Source organism: Megalops cyprinoides, chromosome 6 (genome assembly GCF_013368585.1).
Source record: "Megalops cyprinoides isolate fMegCyp1 chromosome 6, fMegCyp1.pri, whole genome shotgun sequence".
NCBI classification, from domain to species: Eukaryota; Metazoa; Chordata; class Actinopteri; order Elopiformes; family Megalopidae; genus Megalops; species Megalops cyprinoides.
In genome coordinates, this window is record NC_050588.1 from 10,851,694 (window position 1) to 10,876,379 (window position 24,686).

General features: G+C 43.7%; 1 protein-coding gene across 1 annotated transcript in view; it reads right to left on the bottom strand.

Moving 5' to 3' along the window:
• The window catches only part of LOC118778949 (basement membrane-specific heparan sulfate proteoglycan core protein-like), a 119,300-nt gene that overhangs the window by 82,597 nt on the left and 12,017 nt on the right, over positions 1-24,686 (bottom strand). The window contains exons 2-3 of the mRNA XM_036530751.1: positions 4,269-4,404; positions 3,884-3,958 (exon numbers count right to left, since the gene is read on the bottom strand). Coding sequence (XP_036386644.1) covers positions 3,884-3,958; positions 4,269-4,404 — 211 coding nt within the window. The remainder of the gene's footprint in view (positions 1-3,883; positions 3,959-4,268; positions 4,405-24,686) is intronic.

The following is a 24,686-nucleotide window of genomic DNA, read 5'->3' on the forward strand; positions in this document are numbered from 1 at the left end:
ATACATAAATAAAACATATCTACTGTATATATGCATTTCCAGTAAGGCAATCCCATTGCATTGATGCAGCAGACATGACAAAAGTGGTTGAGAGCAGTATTTTAAAAATGTCCTGTTATCTTAACTTGTCCCTGCTAAAATATGGACAGATTTCAAGACAGATGAGTAATAGCAGCCATACTCTCTAGAGGGTGTCAGTGTCAACATTTCCAACCCTTCAAAAACCCAAAATTAGAACAAGGACTGCTGGTTTTCCACATAAACAGGATTCACACAAACAGAGATGAAACCATTGCTGCTACAGTTCTTCCATGTTTATTGGAAGACCTGGGAAGATAGAGGGGGTCCTGTGAATGCTGGGGGTGGAGAGGGGTTGGCCATAGAGGGCAGCTGAGCTGGGAACCCACACAAGACTCTTTGGAGGCATTCTTGGAAAATAGTCAGGAAGATGCTGTAGATCAGAAGATCAGATCCTATGTGTGCATCAGCCTCATTTCATCATGGATCAGAATGATGCTTCCAGTGAGCAGGCCTTAATGAGTTGGAGTCGGATGCACAGTCTGTACCTAACTTCCTTTTACTACTATTAGACCTAAAGCAATCAAGCAATAAGGCCTAATGGAGATAGAAGATTTTAGACTCCTTTGCTGATTAAAAGGGATACAACTCAAAACCTCAAAACGACTCTCTGCCCCTCCCTTCCTCACAGTGTTAAAGAGGGGAAGAGGCCAGGGGCTTGCTTACTTACGAAATCTATGAGTCAAGGAGGCAATGACAACAGCATGGTTGAAACCTTCCAGCTCAGGAAAACCACGGTTCCTTCCCCAAGGCAGTCATCTAGAGATCAGTCACAGAAACTTTGAGCAGACTTCCCGTCCCTCAGAGTATCAGAACAATCAATACCACTCTGTACTGAAAGTTTCTAAAACAAAATTAACAAGGGTTATCCAGCTGAGACATCTGTGATGCCTGTGATGAATATCTTTACTATGTTACACATTGCTAAAAACAATTAGCCTCCTATAAAATGTCCTCCACAATTCAAATGTTTCACAGCTTCATTTGAATTTGTTTGTATCACTAACAGTGTCCTTGTTTGTATGAGACAGCTGCACCATTATTCTGTGTACTATGAGGGCAGTTGATTCGGGGAGTTATTATTCAGCAACATGTGGAACAACTGAAGAAACAGGGCAATCTATCTGAATGTCACCCAAATGCACTGTGATTGCTGAGTAAATAATCAAAACCCAGCAGGGCTCGGCTGAGAAATCTGGATTTGAAAACAACCCCATGCTGTGTATGCAACCGCTGAAAAACAATTTCCAGCCATTAACCCATTAATAGGAGAACATCTGACACCCTGCGGGAATAGAGTCAAGAAGTCAAATCTGGAACGTAAGGGAACAATTCACCTTCAAGGCAACAGCTGCCCAAAGGGATCTGTCCAGGCTGAAATGTACTGCTGTGTGTGCTACATATTAACGGCATCATTCGTCCATCATGCAACTGTTCGTGCATTACATTTTGGGAGCTCACAGAGTTACAGCTACTCTGCGCCTTTTGGAAGCAGGATAAGTTATTGCCTCTGTTGCACAGGCCGCTCCTGTGTGATTAATGGCTGTTGTTTTAAGCCACCTAGACCATTCCACCGCCCCACCTATTTTCCCACTGGGGACAACTGCAGCATTTCTGACCCATAATAATCTGGCCACGCCCCTTTGACCACTGGCCCACCCTGCAAGACACTATAAGGGTTTCGGTGGCAAAATTGGGGAGAGTCACGGGGTGGTGTGGTTTAGGCTGGGTGCTGCGCTATTTTGAAGAGCAAGGCCAGATGCTGATCTCTCCACTCAGACCCCTGATGTCACCCCATGGCATTTCTACCCAAAACAATTACTTCAACATGATGTAATGGGCCATGCCGGCACGCCGCTGATCAATGCCAAGGACGCGACACAGAACCAGCAGACATGGCCGAGAATGCAGTACATAAGGAGTTAATCCAGTCTCAAGGCAAGTTCACATTTACAATGTTAGGGACTCCAGATCCATTCATATAGAGAGTATCGAGATGGCTGCACAGGCAGGACTCCTTAACGGCAAAAGAGCCGATGGAATTCAAAGCAGCGAGAAGAAAATGAATGAGCATGTCTACAATTTTACATTACGAGCATACCGACACCAAAATAGCACTCTGCATCTCTCAAAAATGGCCCACTTCCTAGGCAAAGCACAAACAAATGGGGAAAAAAATGTTGTGACCCCACAGCTCTGAAACCACACAGAAACTGGCCGGAGACATTCTAAAGCTGTTGTGCTCTGGCCTTCTGTGCATACTGTCATCCATTGCATCTCAGTGTTGAGACCCTGTCAGTGTCTGATACGGCCATTACAAAAGGGGAAAAGAGGCAGTTCTTTATACCAAGGCCTTTTTAGACACAGCTCACAGGAGTGTTGACAGCATTTATGATTAAGTCGGGAAAGGGAGGAAGAGAAAATGCTTGTCTAATGTATGTATCTCTCACACTGTCAACAAGGATTTTTTTTAAATAAACCATGCACAACAGATAAATACATGATGGCTGAATATAAGTAAGGCACAGACAGATGTCAAAAACAACCTGGGTAACACTTTCTTTCCATATTCAGAGTTCACACAGGAAAAGTGCATCATCAAGCAAAGGAGCTTATGCTTTACACCTGCCTGTGCTTGATGTGATCCTAGGTACACCTCTGTCTGATGGCACCTGGATCTGAGGGAACACATCAGAGCAGTCCCTGCTTTATTTTTGTCCCTCCTTATCCAGTTGGTAATACCAGTCTCCCATTTTGCGCTGGCCCCAAATAAAAGCTGGCCCCATGGAAATGCTTTGTTGCTCGCCGTTTGTGTCTGCCACCTCAAAAGGAGAAGACGCTACAAAGTGGATGGGCAGGACGGAACGGGAGCTGCCTGCCGTCTGCCCACGTCTCCACTGTTTACCTTCCTTTCATCTGAATTCCCTTTGTTTTTCATCCGATAAAAGGCGGGCAGAGGACTGTTTACGTGTCTGACACATTTCTGAAAGCTGCCTCGGTGATCGTCATCGCTGTGGGAAAAGACCTTTAGGTACACTGCGCAACCAACGCGCAGACAGCTTCGGTTCTTTACCTTACGCCGGCTGCCTGTGAGCTACTGTAAAGAAGCCTCAGAAGCCTTGCCAAGGCATCTCAATAGACAGAAAGCGTGAGTGTTGCAGCACCAAGAAATGTAGACGTGAAATTCCATATGCCCACTCTACGTGCTTTTTTTCCTATCAATCTTTCTTTTTTTGTGGTTCAGTGATGTGGCCCTGAGCTGTGTCCCGTTCCTATTGTAACGATCAACTCTCTTCCTTGAAGGCAAGTACACTACCAGACTGAGCCAGCACTTGATTTCTCAGTTTCTGGCAGAGGCTCTACCACCTAGAGTCTTCACTGCTGAATGCAGGAGTGTTACCTGTTTTGGCAGGCAGGCTATGTGGGAAAGCCAGGCTGCTGCTGCTGGATGTGAGAACTGGTAGGCCAGAATATGGCCCTCTTCCCTTGAGCTGGAGCACAGAACAATACCTATACTAGTATTCATTACTAGTACAATGATAGGGACACTGGACATGGATGGAGGTGCTTCCTTTGAATAAATTAATGAAAGGTCCTAACCTTAAAAATGGCCTGTATCGGACTCGGCAGCTTTTGTCTCCTTCAGCTGTTCCATAAAACAACCCCATCCCTTTCCTTGTTTCCCTTGGTTATCACAGCAGTTGAGAAATGAGTTCTAATCAGGATTTCATGGTGAAATAAATACGTGAACTCCACAGAGCTCCCCTGGCTTTGAGGAGGAAGCGGGGAGCGCCATTTCCCTTACTTGTGGGGGCGATGGCTGTGGGGGTGACCTCAGGGGGCTCCGGTGTACTCCCATCCTCTTCCCCGCTGGGCTCCTCTGTAGAAACAGAAGGACACAGTTGGAACATCAGTACCGCTGTGGTTCCATGCGCAAACCGCTGCCGCCACAGGCCTCGAGAACCACTGACACATCAACTGTGGCCTACTGCTGGGAGGACAGACCCTGAAGCTGTTTATCACAGTGTTTTGGCTATTCTCAATGGGAATTCAGTGTTGACTTTCAGCCCTCCTCATCTCCACTGTTGAACATTTCAGATTTTTCAAGAGACTGTGCATTACAGGTAGTGTAAGTTGTTTGAGGGAGGTTTCCTTTGGGAAGCACCCCCACACTCCCACCCCGTCCCCACCTCCAGAGGGCTCCTCCACAGCGAAGTCCTCGTCGTCCGACTCGGCCAGGTATCGCTCCCACCTCCGATGGCCCCGCCCCGCTTCGAGGTCTTCTGGCAGTGCCAAGTCTCCCCACACTCTGGAGCCCTGAGCCACCTGCAAGAAAGCAAATGCAGCACGCTTTCATACAGGGGCCAAATTCTCCATTTTCAGACGACATCCATCAAACCCGTACACCTGGGTGGAGGAGAGGCAGCAAGGCCGAGCCGATACGAATGCCACAAAGTAAGAATGATAACATGGCATTGTGTTTGCCTTAGCGCTCATTTATCAGAGAGATACTGTCACAGAAAAGGAAAAGTAAATTGCCAGAGATGAATAATTGCTTTAGGCTGTGCCTTTATTGAACGGTCGGACACATTACACAGTTTTTGAACATGTCTACAATCAGTCAGACTTGAACTGCTTTCAGTTCTGTCATTGATCTGTTGATTTCTATGTTGATTCTGTAGCTGCAGACACCACAGTGGTGATAGACTCTTATAATGTAGATGTTTTGTCAACACCTGAGAAATGAACAGACCCTCATCTATTTAAGTATGCTTTCTACTATCAGAGTTTTATTTTATTGTATTTTGTATTTTATGATGGAATGGATTATGATGGGCTTTTCCAATGGAAAATATACCATCTCTTCCCTTCACAATCACATTGGCCATCCGAACGCTTGTGGTCAGTGGTAAGACTCCCAGAAGAACACCTGCCAATAACATCAACCCCCCCCCCCCCAAGTATAACTGTAATCCCTGCACAAATAATTCTCATGAGAGTTGTGCCTTCTGAGGACTGAAAATTGAAAGGTGATTGCCCCCCAATGGGTGACATGGTGACCAATGGGTGTCCTTGGCTTCCTTTGTTAGCTTCAACAGCTGGAGTGAAGCCCTGTGATGGTTAACCTCTTTCCTCTCTGCTACCCTCCACCCCCCTCCCCCCAAACCTCACCCCACCCGACGCCACCCCGCACAAACATACACTCATCCGTGTGTTTGCATACCCCCCACTGGCAGGGTGCCACGCCTGGCATTTCCAGTTGGTACGGCACGCCAGTTCCCATTTCCACCCGACCCCATCATGGCGCATCTCCCATTTAAATGGCTCCAGCCAATAAAGAACTTGATCTCTCCCCGAAATCCTTTCTCCCCTGACTGAGCAGCCTGCAATAATAATCCCGGGCCTTTTTCAAAAGGAAAGCGCTGACTGGCCAAATTCCTTAGACTGGAGCCGACCAACGAACCGTTGGTGCGATCATCTCCCGTGCACCCCCCCCCCCGCCCCCCTGGCCTCTCTTCCCCCCGTCACCCTAGAGGTGGTGTCCTCACTAAGGTCATGGTAGAATGATTCCGTCTCGGCCGAAAGACATTGCTGGGCTGCAATGGGTCCTGTAACATGTTCTGTTGGAACGCTCCTGGCTTGTAAAAATGGAATCCAAACTACACACTGAAGCAGGCCTTATATTCAGCTTTCCATCATTATGCAAAAGTGCTGTCAAGATTTGTTGATTTGTTGACTTTCACAGTTAAGATTCTTTTTAAGTTGTAGTTTTCAGGAAATGCACTCATATGGTAATGAAATACAAGTGGAACTGTTACGCTACAATCATAATAATAAAGTGGGATATACATAAAAAAGGTTCAGAATCAAAGAAGCCAAAAATCAATGGGGCATTTTGCTCGTCTTTGGTCTCCATGATTTAATGGTCTGTGTTTGCACAGAAAGCAAGTTTAAGCTTTCATCACTGCCACATGCATCATCAGGAACAGCTGTAGAATTACTGTGTACCATCGTTTCAGCATGTCAGGCTGCTCTGCATGAAAAAAAACTGATGCTCTAAATGTCAAAATAAATGTGTTATATGCCGGTCAAAAAATTTGAATAAATAGAAAGATGCCAACAAAGTAAAGCCAATAGCAATAAAAATATTCAAAGGCCTTTTCACAATTGGATTCATGGTAATCAAACAAATACGCACACGTACACACACACGCACATGCACACACACACATGTGCACACACACACTCACACACAGATGTGCACACGTATGCATGCATACAGATGCACACATTAGTCATTAGGACATGGCATTGTGTACCCACTGCAGACCACATGATTGCAGACCTGACAGTATGATTTTAACTCCTCTGATGAGGAGTGATAGGATGCCTTGCGACACTTGTGACAGGGTTGATTGTGTGCTAGCCCTGTGGAATGTGCTCATTTACTTTCTGGTTACGCAGTTTTCACAACAGCAACTGTTCGATTGTTTCCCTTGCTCAGACTTCTGAAAGCAACTTGGAGAGAGAGTAAGAAAGAGACAGAGAGAGAGCGCCAGAGAGAGAGAGAGGACACCGTGCTTTCTGAGGGACCGCTGAAGGCTTCGGGCCTTTCGCAGGTTCCACCAGCTGTTGTTTACAGTAAGCCAGGAATTCCAGCATCTCATCTCTCTGCTGTGAACAATCATTGAGAAACAGAAAAATTAGGCCTTGAAGTCTGGAGGGCTTGCTGGAGTCCACACAGACTGCAGAGCGAGCTGCTGAACAGGTCCAAGTCCAAGAAGGCGTTGCCTTACTAACCATAACAATAAGCAGCGTCCCATGGTTCAGGGGTTCATATTTAAGCAGGGCCGCATTGTTCAGGGATTCATATTTACACAGAATCTCATGATTCAGGGATTCAAATTTAAGGATAATCCCATGGTTCAGGGATTTATATTTAAGCAGGGCCCTATGGTTCAGAGATTCATATTTAAGCAGAATCACATTGTTCAGGGATTCATATTTATGCAGAATCCCATGGTTCATGGTTTCCTATCTAAGCAGGGTCCTATGGAGCCGCTTGCACTCTAGCCAATCCAAGGATGACTGCCAGCACACGTTTCGATAAGCGTTCGCTTTTCTCCAGCACATCCTCAACAGCGCTGAATTAGAGGAAGATCAAAGCGCGCTGAGGAAAACCACTCCAAGGATATCCTTCCTTATCGTCCTGGGTAGTTCACGTGAAATGGCCTACTTTCAAGGTTACTGAGGCAGGAATGCTTTTCGGGGCAGAGCCTGCATGCTCGTCTCGCAGACCCGAAACTGCAGTCTTGCCAAAGGCCAAGGGCAGAGAGGATTTGGGGAAGGAAAGGAATGCAGGAGGTGAAGGATAAAGGTGACGCGAAGGGCTGCATCGCCCGGGAGCAAGCGCTCGCGTGGGCCTCCTGGCCTCTGGGCGAGGGGCTGACGTGCCGCTATCTCTGCGGCACTGCCACGGCGCAGACGAGGCCGAGAGCCTAAGCTAGCCCCGTCCCGAAAACCGGCACATGACAGCCTCACAGACAACCTGACAGCAAATATGCGCCAAGATTGACAGCATTTGGCCAGGGGCAAGCCAGGCAGCGACAAATCTGTGCAAGGCATGGTGCTGACGGGATTTGGCCCTTAGGCCAAACAGCCAGGACACAGCTGAACATGAGTATGTGCTTCCTGAGTGTTTTTTTAAAAAGCCTGGTGGAACCCACTACCCACCACGCACCTTATGTTGTTGTTTAACCCCTGACCAAGTGTCCTTGCAAAGGAAAGTGAGGCCCTCCCACTCTCGACAGCAGAAGGGCGCAGGTTGTTAATGGTGCGCAGCTCCGGGAAGGAAAGGAGAAAGAACAGAACACAATGCACACCGATGCTCTGTCAACAGACTGGCTTTGCCAACAGGCCTAAGGTCTGTTTCCTTTTTTTCAGTAGATATTCTAACAAAACCCACGCAAATACTGCAAGAGTATCCGGATGCTCTGAGTGCTATTTCGGTGCACACTGAAAAATCCCATTTAGAAAACAGAGACACCTCAAACATGTACATTTGGCGACAAAAAAAAATCATATCCTTAGGTCATTCATTCCATCCCACATACAGTTCATGCTTTGCACGTTACAGTATTTCAGGACCCTGTCAGAGACAGGGTTTTAAAAGGGTCTCTCTCGGCACATGAGTGATCTTATGGACCCGCCCACTGCAGCTGTTTCATTAAGCTGTGTTCTTATTGCACCACGGTTGGGGGAGACGCGGAACTGCGACTCAAAGTAACTCCAACTTCCTTCAGCCTGTGCAATGATGTAGTCATCGGGAAAACCACAAACTGCCCCAGCACCAAAATGCTGTCCCTTTTTTTTTTCTCACACGGTGTTACCGTGTCTGGCAAAGGCAGGCCTCGCTGTGATCCTGCCCAGCTCGCGCTCCCTGCTTTTATTTAAAGACGTGCTGCTAGCTCATTGTTCCGCAGGACATGTCAGAACAGTCTCCCCCACGAGTGCGTGCTCGCACGACGCGGGGAGAATATGGAGGGGGGGGCAGGGGAGAGGTCCAAATTACGAGCTGTCAGGATCAGAGATTAAAAGGGGAAAAATGAGGTTTGAGTTGGCTTCTTCTCCCCGCAGAAAAAAAAAATAAAGCTTGCTTAGGTGGTGGTGTTGGGGAGCGACAACAATAAAACAGTGATAAAGAGCAGTGCTGAAGCCTCCAAAGTGATATACACACATACACACACAAATGTGCACTTTGCAGGTTATGCAAAGAAATGCACAAAAGAGATGGCCAGACATATGCGCACACACACAAACACACACATACACACACATACACACACACACACACACACACACACCATAGACTGAGTGCATCACAAGGGGATTGAAGGTGAATTGACACATAAGCCTGCTGTGACATGTGCAGTTCAGCTGGCCGAGTCTGACTTGTACTGAAAGAACGATTGAGGCAATGAGATCAGATGTCTCGGGTTACCTGGTAAAGAAAAATCTCTTCACTGCTTCCTGAATGCTTACTGCCCAACTGGAGTCCACTGAATCACCAGGGAATAAGTGAAACTATTTTCTTTTCAAAAAAGATAATGAAATTTAAACCATAACAGCTTGCTGGTAAGATTTGGGGCATCCTGTATTGTCCTTTAACTGATCTCATCTCAGCTTTTGTAAACTAGAGAATTCCTATAAATTATTATCATATTGGTACTGTGTCAGTGTGCATGAGGACAAACCTACACAAGTCAGTTTAAATGGCAATGGTTCTTGTGACTACTGATCTCTCAATAAAACAACACTGGAAGTTAAAACATTATCAGATCTAATGGGTTCATCCCCTTACGACAGGGTTGCCTGCTACTTCAGAGCTGTCTGCAGCTAAAAAGACCTTTCAATCACTTGTCAAGTAAGACAACTCCCTGGTATTCATGACAACTCAAACCTGATGTCTTGAAATGCAAGGTCTGCATTAAGAAATACAACGGGGGGGGGGGGGGGGGGGGGGAGTTGTGCCAGCTGCTACCGGGGAGACTTTGGTATTGCCCATAGACATTCTCCAGAGGGGGACATACAGTTAGGATGTGGCTGTAGTTTTACTTCAATCCATGAGACAGGTCTACAGTGAGGAAAGCAAAACCAGCAAGGAATCTGATGACAGGCGTTCACAGGTGTACTGAATGAAATCCTGTGCTGAAAACAGTCAATGCCTACCCAATGTGACTGAAGCAGCACCCGACAGATTGGCTACGTGGTTCTGAGGCAGAGTGGGAGAGGCTCTGAGCAGACTGTACCATTAGGAGCCTGCCCACAGCGGATAGACCTCGCAGGGCAGCGCACGTATACCATGGAATCATACCCTGACTTGGCTCTCATAAGGCCCTGACATACCCAGCAACTGTGAGACATGTTGCAAGATTCCTGGTCCAAGTTCTTCAAAGCGCTATCAGACAACTATTAAACAATTACAGGAACTACTGCGTCACATTGAAGGGAAAAAATATAAAGAGACCTGTCTTTGTCAGCTTGTACATTTTTGTAAACACACAAAAAATGAAAATAATTAAAGTAATTAATGTTTTAATTAATGTATTATAAAATAATAATGTGTCTAATAATACACCTACCTAATGGTGATCCTACATCAGAGCTGGGACATCATTTTGACTTCATGTGGCCCTCAGGGTAGATTCCTCCCTTCAATTACCACCCCATCAGGAGAATCAGAAGAGGCCCTGGGGCTTTCCTGTGAACTCACCCCTGCTCTCAAGAAGAGCCCAAACAGTCAACAATGATTGGCTTTGGGCAGCCCCCCCACTGTTTACGCACAATGTCAAAGCCACACAAAGCTGGCACAGCTTGGTGGTCTAGGAGGAGCAGGGGAGGGGATTTCACAGCCATAATTAAAGCACTGAGCTTTGCGAACCATAGATTTATGGCTTAAAATCCCTTTACTTGTAAATACAAAAATTCTAGGGCAGTTGTAAGCGTGTGAGAATTCGTCCTTGAATGGACTGATGAAAAAATAATTACACACAAGACACAATCCCTGCAAACGAAGCCAAAGTACAAACAAACAACAGCTCGCGTAATGACACCGTGCAGCTGAGATGCCCTGGGAGATGTGTGAAAGGAAGCGAGCATACCGGTGCAACATTATTTCATACTGCACTGTAGATCAGACCTTAAAACAGACCGTTATATGACTGTGACCAGACCGTGATGACTGAGAGCATTTACTGCCAGATAAATGTGAATAAACAAAAGCTAACCAAACTTCTCCTCAGGCTTCTTTTTGAGGTGTGCTACCTATTTCTGAGTGAAAAGTAGCTCAGTATCAATGATCCCTGTAAAGAGAATGTGGGGAGTAAGTGTACAAGATCACCAGAGACTTGAATAACCAGGGAGCAATACACACACACACACACACACACACACACACACATGCATATGCACACACTCATGCACAAAAGCACATATGCACAATAACAACCAGATGTACAGTACAAACATGGTAGCAATACATGGCTTTTCCCCTCACTATTCAGCTGTCTGTGTGAATTTGTGGCTATGGCCAGATTACAAGAAAGAAACCATTTAAAGGCTATGTCAAGTTTATTAGCCAGCAATAAACTCTTCCTTCAAAATTAATGGCCATTCATTGATGGAGACAGTATTTGTGTTATAATCAAAACAGAAATGCAGTACGAATACAAATACAATGGCAAACACAGAGGACAAAGACAGAAATTCCCTCTGCATTTCAAAGCTTTCAGTGGGCAACAGAGATTTTTTTTCTCCCTCATTCAATACAGGTCTCCAAACTCCACTCTTAACAATGCTAATGTAACCTTATATAGTGTTAACAAGTCTGGAGCAAGTGGAAAAAATTCCATGGTTATGAGGCTTGTTTTCATGTGTGTCCAACAACTTTGTTAGTCTCTAATCTAAGCGCATGTCTGAATGCCGAAAATGTGCTTGTTTGTTTTAAGTTTGCATACTGGGCAAATTGAAATGCATGCTCACTGTGACACAGCTGAATTGATGACGTGTCACTACACTAATAAGGAGATGACTGGGTTGTGTCGTGTCTTTTTGTCAACAACCAGAGAGGAATGTCAATCCATTGCTTTAAATAAAGCCTCTTGAAGCGGAGGTTTAGCGTTCACTTAAAATGGAAAGGAAAGAAAGAACATACCACAACAAAAGGGCCACTCTCTGTCACTCTAACACAATCAGAGGATGATCATGTGACCATATGTGTTTGACCTGCCCCTTACCTCCCAATGTGGTGGCTCTCTTTGAAGATACAGTTTCCATAGTACAAAAATAAAAAAGACATTAATTCACACTGCCATGTTAGATAAGCAGAGCAAGCACTAGAAATACTTCCTGTTTCCTGTCACCTGACTCAAAGAGTGACCGGTTTTCAGGAGACCCCCACAGAGCTCCAAAACCAGTGGCACCTCCAGGGAAAAGCACGGAGCGTTTATTAATAACAGGAAGGGCTTCTGGACCTGGGCCATTTCTCCATCTGTGCCATGTTTCCGTACTCCGTGGCTCGCGGTCAACATCAGACGCTGGAGTGTGATTGGACAATTAAGACTGCGATGGGAATATGATCCAATGATCCAACTGGAGGACCGCATCTGACATCTGTTTTTTTTTTCCTGTAAGCATGCCACAGTTTGAATTTGTGTCAGAGTGCTCTGTGCTGTATTTTGCCCTGTGCCTGGAAACCTCACCCAGACAACTAGACACTGAGGCGTGGACGTGACCACCTCTGAAGACCATGCAGCACATCCCAAAGCCGTAGGCCAATCACAGCCAACGTGTGCCTTGCGTGTCCCAAAAGACTGTAACCGTACACCGCCGGAACTCCCCGCAGGAGTGGATGGCTGGGTGATTAAACGGGATGCAGCTCAACATGCCGGGTGCGGTGAGGGAAACGACCGCAGCTGCGCGGTCGCGCTCGGCTTTCCCGCGTCGCGGCAGTAAATTTAACCTCCACTTACCCTGCTTGGCTGGGGGCCCTTGCCTGCATTCCCGCTCCAGGACTGTCTAATCTGGCCTCCAGCACCTGTTGCCCCTGCCCAGAGCTTTCATTGTCCTGCGCTCTCACTGCGTCGGGGGGTACAGGGTGGGGATCTGGGCCACAACAAATAGTGACGGGGACCTATTAATAGAAACGGGTCTGTCAAGCCTCCAGATCTCTGGAGTGGCAACGACAAGCCAATGACTACACTGCCTGAATGCAGTGACTTTTAAATTACTCGTGTATGTCTCCACTGTTTAATTACTTGTGTATAGCTATTTTGTTCTCTTGCTGTGTGGTGAGACCTTTGGCACGACCTCAGGAAAATATTAAGGCGAGGCCAAGAAATGAGTACCCTGGAGTGATTCCACGCATTGAAATCTGCTGTCGACATTCAAAGGACTGATATACATCTGTTTTTAAATGAATTGCATGTTGTAATTTTATTGTATTATAATGTTATTGTACGTATTACTAGACCCAAGGACAAGCGTATTGCTGTTGTAGTATCCCCTTCTTTTAATTTGTGTCCATGTTGGATTGCATTCTGGGAAACTTTCAAGACAGAGGAGCAGTTAACTTTGAGTCTAGTGAATTAAGAATCAGCAACCATTCTGTGAAATCTGGGATGCCATTTGTTTTGGGATAAAGTGAGAAGGAGACAACAGGCAGGAAAACTGTTAATTACAAATTACACAATTTTCTGATGGAAAAGATGTGGGCATTTTCTTGCCACACTACCCAGTAAGCTTTGACATATGTTTTGACAAATGTTTGTGTCATTTATAATATTCCCTACTCGTCACGCAGTTCCTTTCCTGGTCATGATTTCTGGTATTATTTAGGGTTTTAAGTTAGACATAGTAGTGTACACACAGTTGTGAAATATTTCCTCAAAAACACATCAATGACACTTCCAGAGGCATGAAGACAAACATTTTGCACAAGATGGCAAGAAGTAATGGAGAAATGTGTGCACTTGTCTATTTCTTTAAAAAGAAAACAGATGTGTTGGTCCACATGAACTACTACTATAATTTTACAGTGCATGGCACACAAGGGATGCCTTCCAAGATCAGATTATTTTACAGTCCAAACTTTCTGAACTTTCTGAACTGTGCTAATGGTCATACCTCATCTTATGGGGTCCCCTTCAGAATGACTGTCGTGTAATTAAAGCTGGGTTTCACTAAGGAGAGTCTTTGGGAATGGTTAGCAGTGACAGAATGCGGAGGTCCTGGGACAAGACATTCAAAGCAGCAGAGGCTCAGCTTCCACTGGCTAACACAAGAAGAAAACCTGGAGTTGAAAAAAAGAATACAGCAAAAACACTCCAAACGCAGCTGCAGTCTATAAACGGAGCCTTCGTTGCCCATCTTTAAGCACTCTTGTGACCTATGACATCATAGGAGCAATCAAATCCCATTCCCCGCAGCAAGCTATTCATATTTCTTAATAGGCCAATGAATAAACAAGTGAGCGCTTCTGAGTGAGTAATATCTTTTAAATTCTGTGGCCCGGGTCGACCCGTTTAATATAAATCAATTGATAACAAAGACGGACCCAGCTGGTTCCACATGGCTTAGGGAGGGAGACTCAAATTTGTGTGCACAACCCCTACAATGGTAGAGCCTTGGGGGCAAATCAGAGGGAGAGAAGGAATTCAGTGGCCTGTTACAGCTCTTTCTTAAAGCCTTCTTCAATCACAAGGCTGGAAATCACCTAACAGCTGCCTGCTTTCATGTTGAACTTCAACTGATGACATGAGGAGGAACGGCAGAGAAGGCCAATGCTGGAATAGGATATCCGGTTTTTCTACAAATGCTAAACAAAGCTTAAAACAGCAAGCCACAGGGATCTGCTATGTTAACTGTATGGTAAATGAACAGTGAAAAAAATGGAAAAATTGATTTTACATTATACACTTTTGTCGTTATTTTTCTCAGGGAAAATTTTATGCCAAGTACAGTTTTCTAGGTTGTGATTACCAAAGTCAGCTACTTTCAGGAGAGATGAGTTCTACTTTTTAACAGACAGTACCTGTCCTATAAAACACTGCTGACTGCTCATAACTACCCAATATCTTGAAATAAAAAGCTAAAATGTATTTTGAGCATTATGCTATTTAAAAGCAGGCCTTTCTTCAAAGTACTGCTTAACTATAAGTTTTGTTTTAAGTAACACATTTATGTAGGTGTTACCATTTCAATGTTTTTTTTTTTTTTTTTACATGAGATTAAGAATACCATTCTCTGAATGGAGAGCATACGTTTTTCATAGTCTGTTTTTTTCTTTGTTTTGTTTCTGGTAATTAGGCCTCTGTTTACTTCTTGGTCTGGAGCTGGCTCAAGACTGACACATGATTGCCATACCCTGTAGGTGTCATTTCGCCCTGCTGCTTCCTCTCTTGATTTAACAACACCGCTGCAACTGAAACCTCAGCCCTGCAGTTGGAACTGGGAACCTTTCAAGCTGGCTTGAAAACAGCCAGGCTTCTCCCTCTCTCTTGGCTCCCACAGAAAGTTCCAGAAATAGTTCAGCTACCTCACGAAAGAAACACTGTCGGTGTCCACGGAACGGAGCACGGTGCAGGTTGAATCAGGTTGAAGGCTGGAAAGAGTGACGCCTAACCCATTTGGAAGTGATTGGGCACATGACCAAACATCAAGGAGACATGGCTAGTCACTTCTTCAGTTATATGTTTCACTCAAAAGCTTTTTTTTTCTGGACTTCTAGTCAACCAGACGAGTTACTGTAACTTACAGTACACAAGAAGCTACATACATAACTTTTTCCTTACAGTACATAAAGTTAACAGGATATACGAAATGAATCAAAACTACGATAAGGCCAGTGTATATCGTGAGAAGGAGCAGACATACCTACAGCTATCCGCAGAGAAAATGCTTACCACATTAGAGCATACTAATACACAAGGAAAGCAGACTCATTTATTTCACTCCACTGTATGAACATTAGAAGATAATGAAAACTGTCTTGTCAAAACCCAGTGGAGTAGCCTGAAGCCACAGACAGACAATGCACAGACTTGGCAATGCTGCACATGAAGTGATTTCATCAAGTCATTCTCATATTACAGTGCCCTAATTAATACTATGAAAAATATATTTTGATGTAATCTGTATAAATTAGCATTGTAGCTCTAGTTGTAGCTCTGATGGTGAAGGGTAAAGATTGTATGATTGTAAATGCTGGAAAAGACTTAAGTCTTTAATAGAAGACTCTTTCCTGAGAAAATATCATTCTGAATGCCGTGCATTCAAAAAACTGCAAAAACAAACCTCACTGAAAACACCCTCTCATTTGTAATGGTTTAGAGAGCATAGTCCCTGATTAAAATTTCTAAGAATGCTGGAGCATATAAGAAGACATTCTACTTTGTGTGAATGCTTCTAGCAATTATCATTATATTAGTACTTAATATAATGATTACTCAAATGCCTCCTTTCTCTAGTGGCAATGGTCCAAATGAGCACTGGGTCCACTGTGGGGGAAATCCAACAGGTGACTCTGAATAACCATGATGCAACACTACGGACTGTTCTTTCACCCAACCTAGAGAGTGAGAGATGGGTTCAGGGGTCACATTTTTCAAGGATCTGACACCATGGCTGCAGTGGCTCCTGATTGCAGGTGATCAGACCCCGAAGTAGAGTCCCCTCTCTCCAGGATCACCACCGTCCCTTCAAGAGTGGCTATATGCCAGTAGAAATCAACCTCCTTCCTTTAAAGTCTACCCAAGAGCACTTCCATGCCATTATCTTACAAAATGGATCCCTTTCTTACTTCAGTTAGAATAACATATAAAAACAACTACACACCAGGACAGACACCCGACCACATTCTGGTTTTGCAGAAGACCAACAGCGGGGTCATTCTAAAATCTAATCATGTCAGTGGTCTTAACCAAATGGGAATTGAACAAGAGTATGTTAACTGATACCATGCAATTTATTTTCCATCACTCCAGCTTAGACAGCAGGCCTTGTTTCCTTCCCCACATCACGGTGGCAGCTCAATACCACAGCACACAGACTGTCTTTTGAGAGAAGACCGCTCTTGATTGAAATTATAATTTGATATGATATTAAAATAGACATTATCCTTCCTGCTTTAGATTGCAGAAACTGGCAGATGTACTTTCAGGTTCCAAGATCTGCCAAAAAATGAATGAACAAACAAACTAAAAAACAGTGTTGTTCATATACTGGTGTCCTGTCCTTTAGGTTGGTTTATGCGACAGTTTTGAGTAAATGTCAGCCCCTTTAAAAGTACCTTGTAAGTACATACCTCCCTTTGATCTACTGTATGTTATGCAGTTATATCAGATTCAGTTGAATACTGCAATAGTACTGATAGTAGTGCTGCCAAAAGTATTACCCTTTATTCCTGTGCACACCACTTCAATGATCCTCTGGTGTCATGTGTATGAGGGCAGCCACTTCAGAAAACTCTGGAAAACAGTATACCACCAGCCTTTCTCAGATAGAGACACAGGAGGACATGTGACATAATACCAAGCATGGAAAAGGTGGGAAGACAATTAGCTCAGGCGAATGCTGGGTGGTCTACAAAGCTGAAATGCCATGTCTAAGATAGTAGGTGGTAGAAGGAAATAAAATATTTTTCCCCAGTGCTAGGGGAGGAGAAAGTGGGTGTGTGTTAACTGCACTACAAAAGAGAGCACGTGGTATGCAGAGACATCAGAACTGTCCATTGTATACATTCCCAGGCCACTGTGTAGGAACCTCTCACCACTCCCTCAAAGCCACACAGCGGCAGGTTGTAAACATAATTTACATATGCGCACATCAGTGGTACAGTGTGTAGTGGGTGCAGCTGCCAAAGACAGCGTATACAATGACTAGATATTCCTGCGCTCCCTCTGACTTCTGTGATTCCTTATCTGGGAGGTTCCAGTGGCCCCGTGGCTGTCTGCATTCCTCCACCAGCTATCTTTTTTTGTTCTCTTATGGACCACGCCCCTTCAAGAATGTTCATAATGAGCCAGCAAATCAGAACATGTACAGCTTCAACAATTGCAGAGGCAGAATTTCAGTGTCAGACACAGGGAGCTGGATATCTGGCCCATATGGACAACATCTGTGCTACTGCAGTGCCCTTGACCCTTAGCCTTTGACCACTGTGGTCAGTCATGGCCATGAGTAAGAACACAAGAAAGAGGGGCTGGCCTTAGACGGTCTTCTTCAGTAACATGGAGGTTTATACATCCAGCATTTTTGAAACATAAAGTGAATTCTTTCATTCTGGTCCTGTAAGGCTAGTGTAAACTTACTGTCAGTAAGTGTACAATTATAGCTCTTCCCTGACCTCAGTATGCTTGGTTGACCATGAGTAGTATGATGAGGGTTCAGGCATGTCAAGTGCCACTTCAAAACCTTACCAACCTCTTAAAGCAGAAACACAGTGCACACAACCCTTATAGAATGCAAGAGAATATTCAAGTATGAGCAATGAACATGCATCCAACACATACCAGCGAAAATGACACTCAATTCAAAATCATTTGAGGTTAATCTCTTTCAGAGACAATAAAAAATAAAAGCTGGGGGAATATGTTTGGCTAGTATAACAAAACATTTATCTCTTTTTGAAATCTACAAGCTAGATGCTATGGCTCAAGCACACAGCTCTTTAGTTTTCAAGCCTGCTTTTTTGTGAAAGCCTATATTCTGTCATGCGTATTGACTAATATGCGTATCTATTATATTTTCACACAGATGCAAAGAACAGTACACAGTTAATTGTTTACAGCCACATGAAACAAAGGTTGTGACAAATGTAGGTTCAGTAAAGCTCAAACCTTACACTTTTGTGTCTCAATGAGATTGCATTTAGGCTTCTGCAGCACTCAGAATGAACATGCAATCTTCTGTCATCATATTTTCAAAATGACAGATTGACCAAACTGCACTCTTTATTCTATAACTGTATTCTATAAAATTACGACCCACTTCCAGAAATACTAGTAGCTGGGTCAAAGTATATTAAAATACTGTCAAGCTAGTAAAACACCAGCTGGGTAGCAACACTGCTCATAAAGGAAATTGAATAAGCTACTGAGTTTGTGTTTGGCATGTCCAACAAACTGTGTGTGTCATTTTGTATTTCCATTAAAATTCATTTCAAGCATGGATAATAAATACATGCCAATGACAAATGTAAGGAGAAGCCTTCAGAGAACTGCTCCAGGTGTGTTTTAACAATAGGATGACCACTCCTCTATAAGACACTTGCACTGCGGAGATTTTGGAAATGATTTTTACTGTATTTTCCCAATAATTACAGATCAGTAATGCAATCAAATTCTTACAAACACCGCTAACTTCACTCGATCCATGCATATTGACTATTTCCATAAAATCACTAAATTAGTTAATTTTCTACTGAAATAGTTTAGTTAACTGAAAAAAAAATCAATGTCATTATTTTGAACGTGAAATAAAAAAGAAAAGTAGCTCAAGCTTTCATGGTTGGTTCAACACATCTCATAAACTAAGGCTCAACCCCTACCTAGTGCAGCAATGTAGATCGTGGGAAAAACAAATAAGATTTGTGAATTGGGTCAGGAGACAAGGATAAGGGGTCCCTGAAGCTACAAGATAAAGGTGGTGCTGTGAGTGGTTGGAGGGAAACACACTGTTTGGCTGGAGCTGACCATTGCAATGTTTATCCATTGGTCAACAGGACAATGCTAAACAGAACAGCAAGACGTTCTTTAAATGATTTTAATGGCTACAGTCCAAGCTGGCTCTTCCCTTTCAAAACAGTTGGTCATAGGTTCCCCATTGCCTATCCTATTTCACTGCAAATTCTGAGGTCATTTTTGATAACATTTAGGCTCTTACTAAGGCTGGCAACTCCTTTAAACAGTTCAAGTCAGTGTAAATATTCCCACTGCTATATTAATATTAAACCTCATTCTTGCAAAAAAAGATTTTCTACTTTATCTATCCTAAACCAAAAAGAACACATCAACTCACACAAAGCATGCAATATGAATCATTATACTGGTTATCACTGCCATTGTCATTGGTAAAAAATAATCATTAATATTATCAAGGTTTAAATAGTGCATTAGTGGACTGCAGAATACTGCACGGTGTGCAATACCTTGCCATCTCTGTCAATAAATATATAATTTTTTTTAAAACATGAAAGGAGCTGTGCATAAATAGCACAGGGCGCCCACCAGGGCTCAGAGCCCATCTACAAAATCTGCCCTTTGTTGGCTCCCCCCAGCCCCCCATCACCCGTGGTGATGTCTCCTAAGGTGATGAAGATGACAGTTGCATTGTGATTACAAATGAAGCAAGACCGGGGAAAACAGGATGTGCATCTTGAAAACAGAGCTACAGAGATACGGCATGTCCAAACCGTTACATTGGTTTCCAAGCATGTGCAATTATATTAAGCACATCCTCTTTTTGCAATTTCTTACTGTGCATTTTAAACAGAACAAACAATTTTGTTTTTACTCCCCTCTCATTTTTTATGGCTGTATTCAGAATTTTCAAGATTTCACAGACATTACTTCATAGGATCTGTGACCTTGAAACGGATGTAACTGAAGCCTTCATCACAGCAGATCCAAAAATACCTGTAATTAAGGTAACTTATGTGAATGTTCCACTAGATCTTGCTTGGCTACACTGTATTCAAGTGCAAAAAATATCAAGACCCTTCAATGAAGTATTCAAAATTAATATTAAATATAAATTTATAATTTCCAGTCGCTGTGTTATGTGGATGTCATGTGACTGACACTTCACCATGCAAGCTTGGAGTTCTGACAGCAAACCCATTGTTCAGAAGGAGGGTGAGGAAGGAATTCACCACGGACCGAACCACGCCCGTTGAATCCCACGCACAGAGTTACAGGCAAGTTCCAATGAAAGACAAATAAAAACTTCCACAGATGTGCTCCTACTTCCTTTCCCAAATACCCCAAAATAAACCTCACCATCAGCACTTCCAAAACGCTGACAAAATGCAAAAGAGGTACTTCTGTATTATATCGATAACTTAAAGAAATCCTGTTATTAAAAAAATAGTATGGAAATTGTGATGAACATTATATTAAGAGATATTAATAATTTGGCATTTTTAGCATAGGCAGGGAGATGAATATTAACACAAGCAAATAGATGCGCACAAGAAACAGTGAAAAAATTATGTTTGGATTAAGAATCGCCCGTGGTCACAAGCACCTAACAACACTGTGTAAAGTTTTCTTGAAAGTAGCTATTATTCTGCTTTCCCAGAATCAACATCTTCTGCAACGTAATAACACCACTGACCAGCACTGACACAAAATGGCAGGAAAATCCCCTTTAATGTAAAACGCATACACTGAACTAATGAAGTGTAATCCCTGAACCAGGAAACCAGCGCTGGACAATATACTCGGGTTTATAGATGAGCTCTGTCATTGCAGATCAGTTCAGACGTTAAGTCTACAAATGAGATCTCCCAAGGCTAATTTCTTTTCTTCCTAAAACTGCTCATTTTGAAAATTAGGCAGGCCCAACGGGAGTCAGTCCTGTAAGAGAGAGGGTGACTTATGAGTCAGGTCAATTAAGCACAGATGGAATCCCACTTCCCATGATAAAGAGAAGTTGGTTAATGACTTCCTTCAGCCTGATATTTCTTTCCAACACTGACACTCCCTCACATTGTTAACAGGCCCTCCTAGATTTCTCCTTGAAGAGGTTTTTTCAACACTTGGATACAGCTCGCAAAATAAAGAGGGGGACCTAGTAGATATGGCTGTTCAGTACCTCCTAGGCTACAGTTTTTTTCCTTAAGCAAATGCTGTGATGTAATATATAGCCTAATACCTTAACCATGCTTTAGTGTATTATAGAGGACCTCCATGATTTTTCTTCCATTACTGTTACAATTCTCTGTGCAGCCAAACCCAAAATTTCACCTGCACTTTCGATTCAGAAGAAAATTAGAAGGTGCACTTGTGGGCAGAGAAAGATGCGCGGTGTAAATACAACATCTGTTTGCCAGAGCGAGGACATGTCCACCTATACAGGAAGCGAGAGGCCTACCCCGCATGTTCATTAGTAGCAGATGTGGGAGGGCCCTTTCCCACAATAATAGCAGGTAATTACAGACACATAGGTGACCGGAGACCTGTGTGAAAATGTACTACACAGACCAGCTGCATCCTCCAGCTAACCAGGCAGGGCCGTGGGCCTCTAATCAAGATGGGGGTGAAGTAACACACATGGACAGAATCCTATAAGCGGCACTGTTCACCACAGCCAATTAGAGCTGCTGTTGTTATCTTTTAGAGAGGAAATGTCAGCCTTTAATGCAAGCCATGAGGAGCAATACGCAAATGCACACTGTGTTTAGGGGTGCGTATTTTCAGACACTTTTTAACATGCATTGACTTATGTACATTTAGCAGTTTTCGTGCTGAGCGGGAAGCACAGAGCCAGGCATTGCTGTGACTAATGTAATTCTAATTATCTGGCAGTATACACATGCACTACCGCATTCTTATTCATGATTCTCCTGTTAAACTACCGGAAAAAAAACACAAAAACAAGATACATAGCTTTTTGATACTATAGCTTTTATAGCTTTAATATAGCATATTTCTTATTCTTATATAGAAATGAATGTAGATATAGATAGCTTTTTGGAAAAAAAATTATTACACTCATTGCCATCTTTTATTGTTCTCTAACGTCATGACTTATAACGCCTTCTTTTAAGGAGACGTACAGAATAAAAACTGCAACTGCCATTCACGCCTTATCACACATATCATTTTAATTACAGTGCACTGCATGACATGCTGTGGAGTCGCCTAACCCAGCCAGCAATGGTGCCATTTCCGTGACTCTGCTGCTCACTCATACTGCTTTCTCTCTCGCTCTCCAACAGCTCCCGGGAACTTGGCACCTTTCCTTGATGCGATGCCAGCGGGGCGAATACTACTGACTGGTTTTCAGACACATCGCGCTGCTGGCTGATGTAACTATGAAAACTCACACCCTCCCAGTCTAGCCTGCCTTTACAAAAAAATAGGCACCAAAATCCCTGGACCCACCATCCTATTATCCGTCCAAATCTCCTCCCTGCAATCACTTCCATTCTTTCACCAGGGAACCCAGCAAAATGATGAAGTGAGGTTTAGCCCAGCACCAATAGAGGCCCTTGAATTTGCGCCAGTGAGTCTGAGGGCAGTTTTGCTCCATGCCAAGTTGCTCCATCACCCCCCAGGTGAAGCTTCTACCGCGCAGTAAGCCATCCCATCATCCCCCTGGTGAAGCACCATACAGTGTGATATTGGGCCCTGCAGGGACCACTCTGCACCCAAAGCAGGTGACCTTCAAGTTTGGAGGTTAGGAACATTGCGGTCCTGAAGACAGGAAGCGTTTTCATGGCGCCTTAATTCTGAACCACTTATGAAGAGTGACTGAGTTGCCCCTGATGAGAAAATTGGTTGAACGAGTCTGTGCCCAGCTGGAACCAAAGTGCAAGAAACAGGGCTGAAAAGGACAGACTGGAAATTACTCTTCACAGGCTTTGCAGTGCTGTTCTAAAGAAGTGTGAGTCCTGGGGTAGCTGACTGTCGAGTTGAGTGTGTTCCTCTGCCTGGGCTGTAACACTAGCAACCGTTAGTTCAATTGCTTTTTGAAGAGCTGAGAATCTGTATTCAAGGACATGCTGCCACATGCCTTTAGATATTAATACCCAGTCACTCAGATGTATATGCTACACCTTCTTTCAAGTGCACTCTGTTGGCCTGAAACAGGCAGAAACACAGCCAGGGACCCATGTTTTCAGTTTTTCTGGAAACAGAGAGGGCACGGCTCTCTTTCTGCTGAGGGGTAAAAGCAAAAAAAGGGCATTAATAAGTGATTTGATATTTCAAAGGGTTAGTGACTCACGCCCAGCTGGTATTCAGACTCGACCGTGGCTTTGTGGTACCAGCCTTCTTTCGAGCCATTAGGTTTACGAGCATAGTAAACCCCGTTTACAGAATGCTACCTTACACATTTTAATCAAACCAATATGCTTTCAGCAAAGCCCTCCTGAGACAAAGCACAGAGGTGGTTATGGCTTTGACTTCTGTTTTTAATGTTTTTTTTTGTAGTTTATTTCAACCTATCTTGCTGTAACAAGCCATTCCATGGTTTTCCTGATCATGAGATAACGACAATACCAGACTTTTGCAAAAATGATACACTCCTATTTAATTTAAAGACTCTGAACTTTGAATTGTAAATATAAAACCATTTTACTAGAAAACCGTGTGTTTTCAGTCCATGTAGTAGCAAAGGCCACTGCAAAACTTCTATGTCCTCCTCCCTCTCAACAGCTCCTACTAAGCAGCTGCAGAGGGACATGCTATATCCATGACATCTTCACCTGTTTGTCTGTGAGCTGAGTTTGAGGTTTTAGTGTTTAGTTATGAAAGACAGGATCTGAATTAGCTGGTTTTGTAACATGTCACCACCTTGAGAAAATTAAATTTACGTTGTAAGGGGGGCCTTTCAAGGATGCAGAAGAGGGCACTGATACATAACCCTGTACGTTACCATGGACAGGCAGCTGTTTTAATTTTAAGGCTGTTGTGTGGAAACCCATCTAGATTATGTCTGCACTGTAATCAAAAGCCAACAAAAGAGCAATGTATACTGGCTGTCCCACACACCCTGCTCCTCTTTATTTTGCTTCTCTGTAGAGCAGTTACCCCCTCTCTCTCTTTCCCTCTGTCCTTTTCTCACAACTGAGAATGAGAAACACTTTTTGAAAATCCAAAAAGGAAAGAAAGGTAAGCAACTGCGACTCCGAGCCTTTCAGGCAGAGCTTGAGTGACATTTACCTCCAGAATGCTTTGGAGATGTGGGCTCTGGATAGAAATGCAGGGCAATAGCCCAGGTCAACCTCTGTAGTCAACAAGAGGTTATAGTGGAGAGAAAATGACATGCTAGCATTATTTCTGAAATCCACAGAAATGTCTCCGCTGGCTCTGACATGTGCAGCT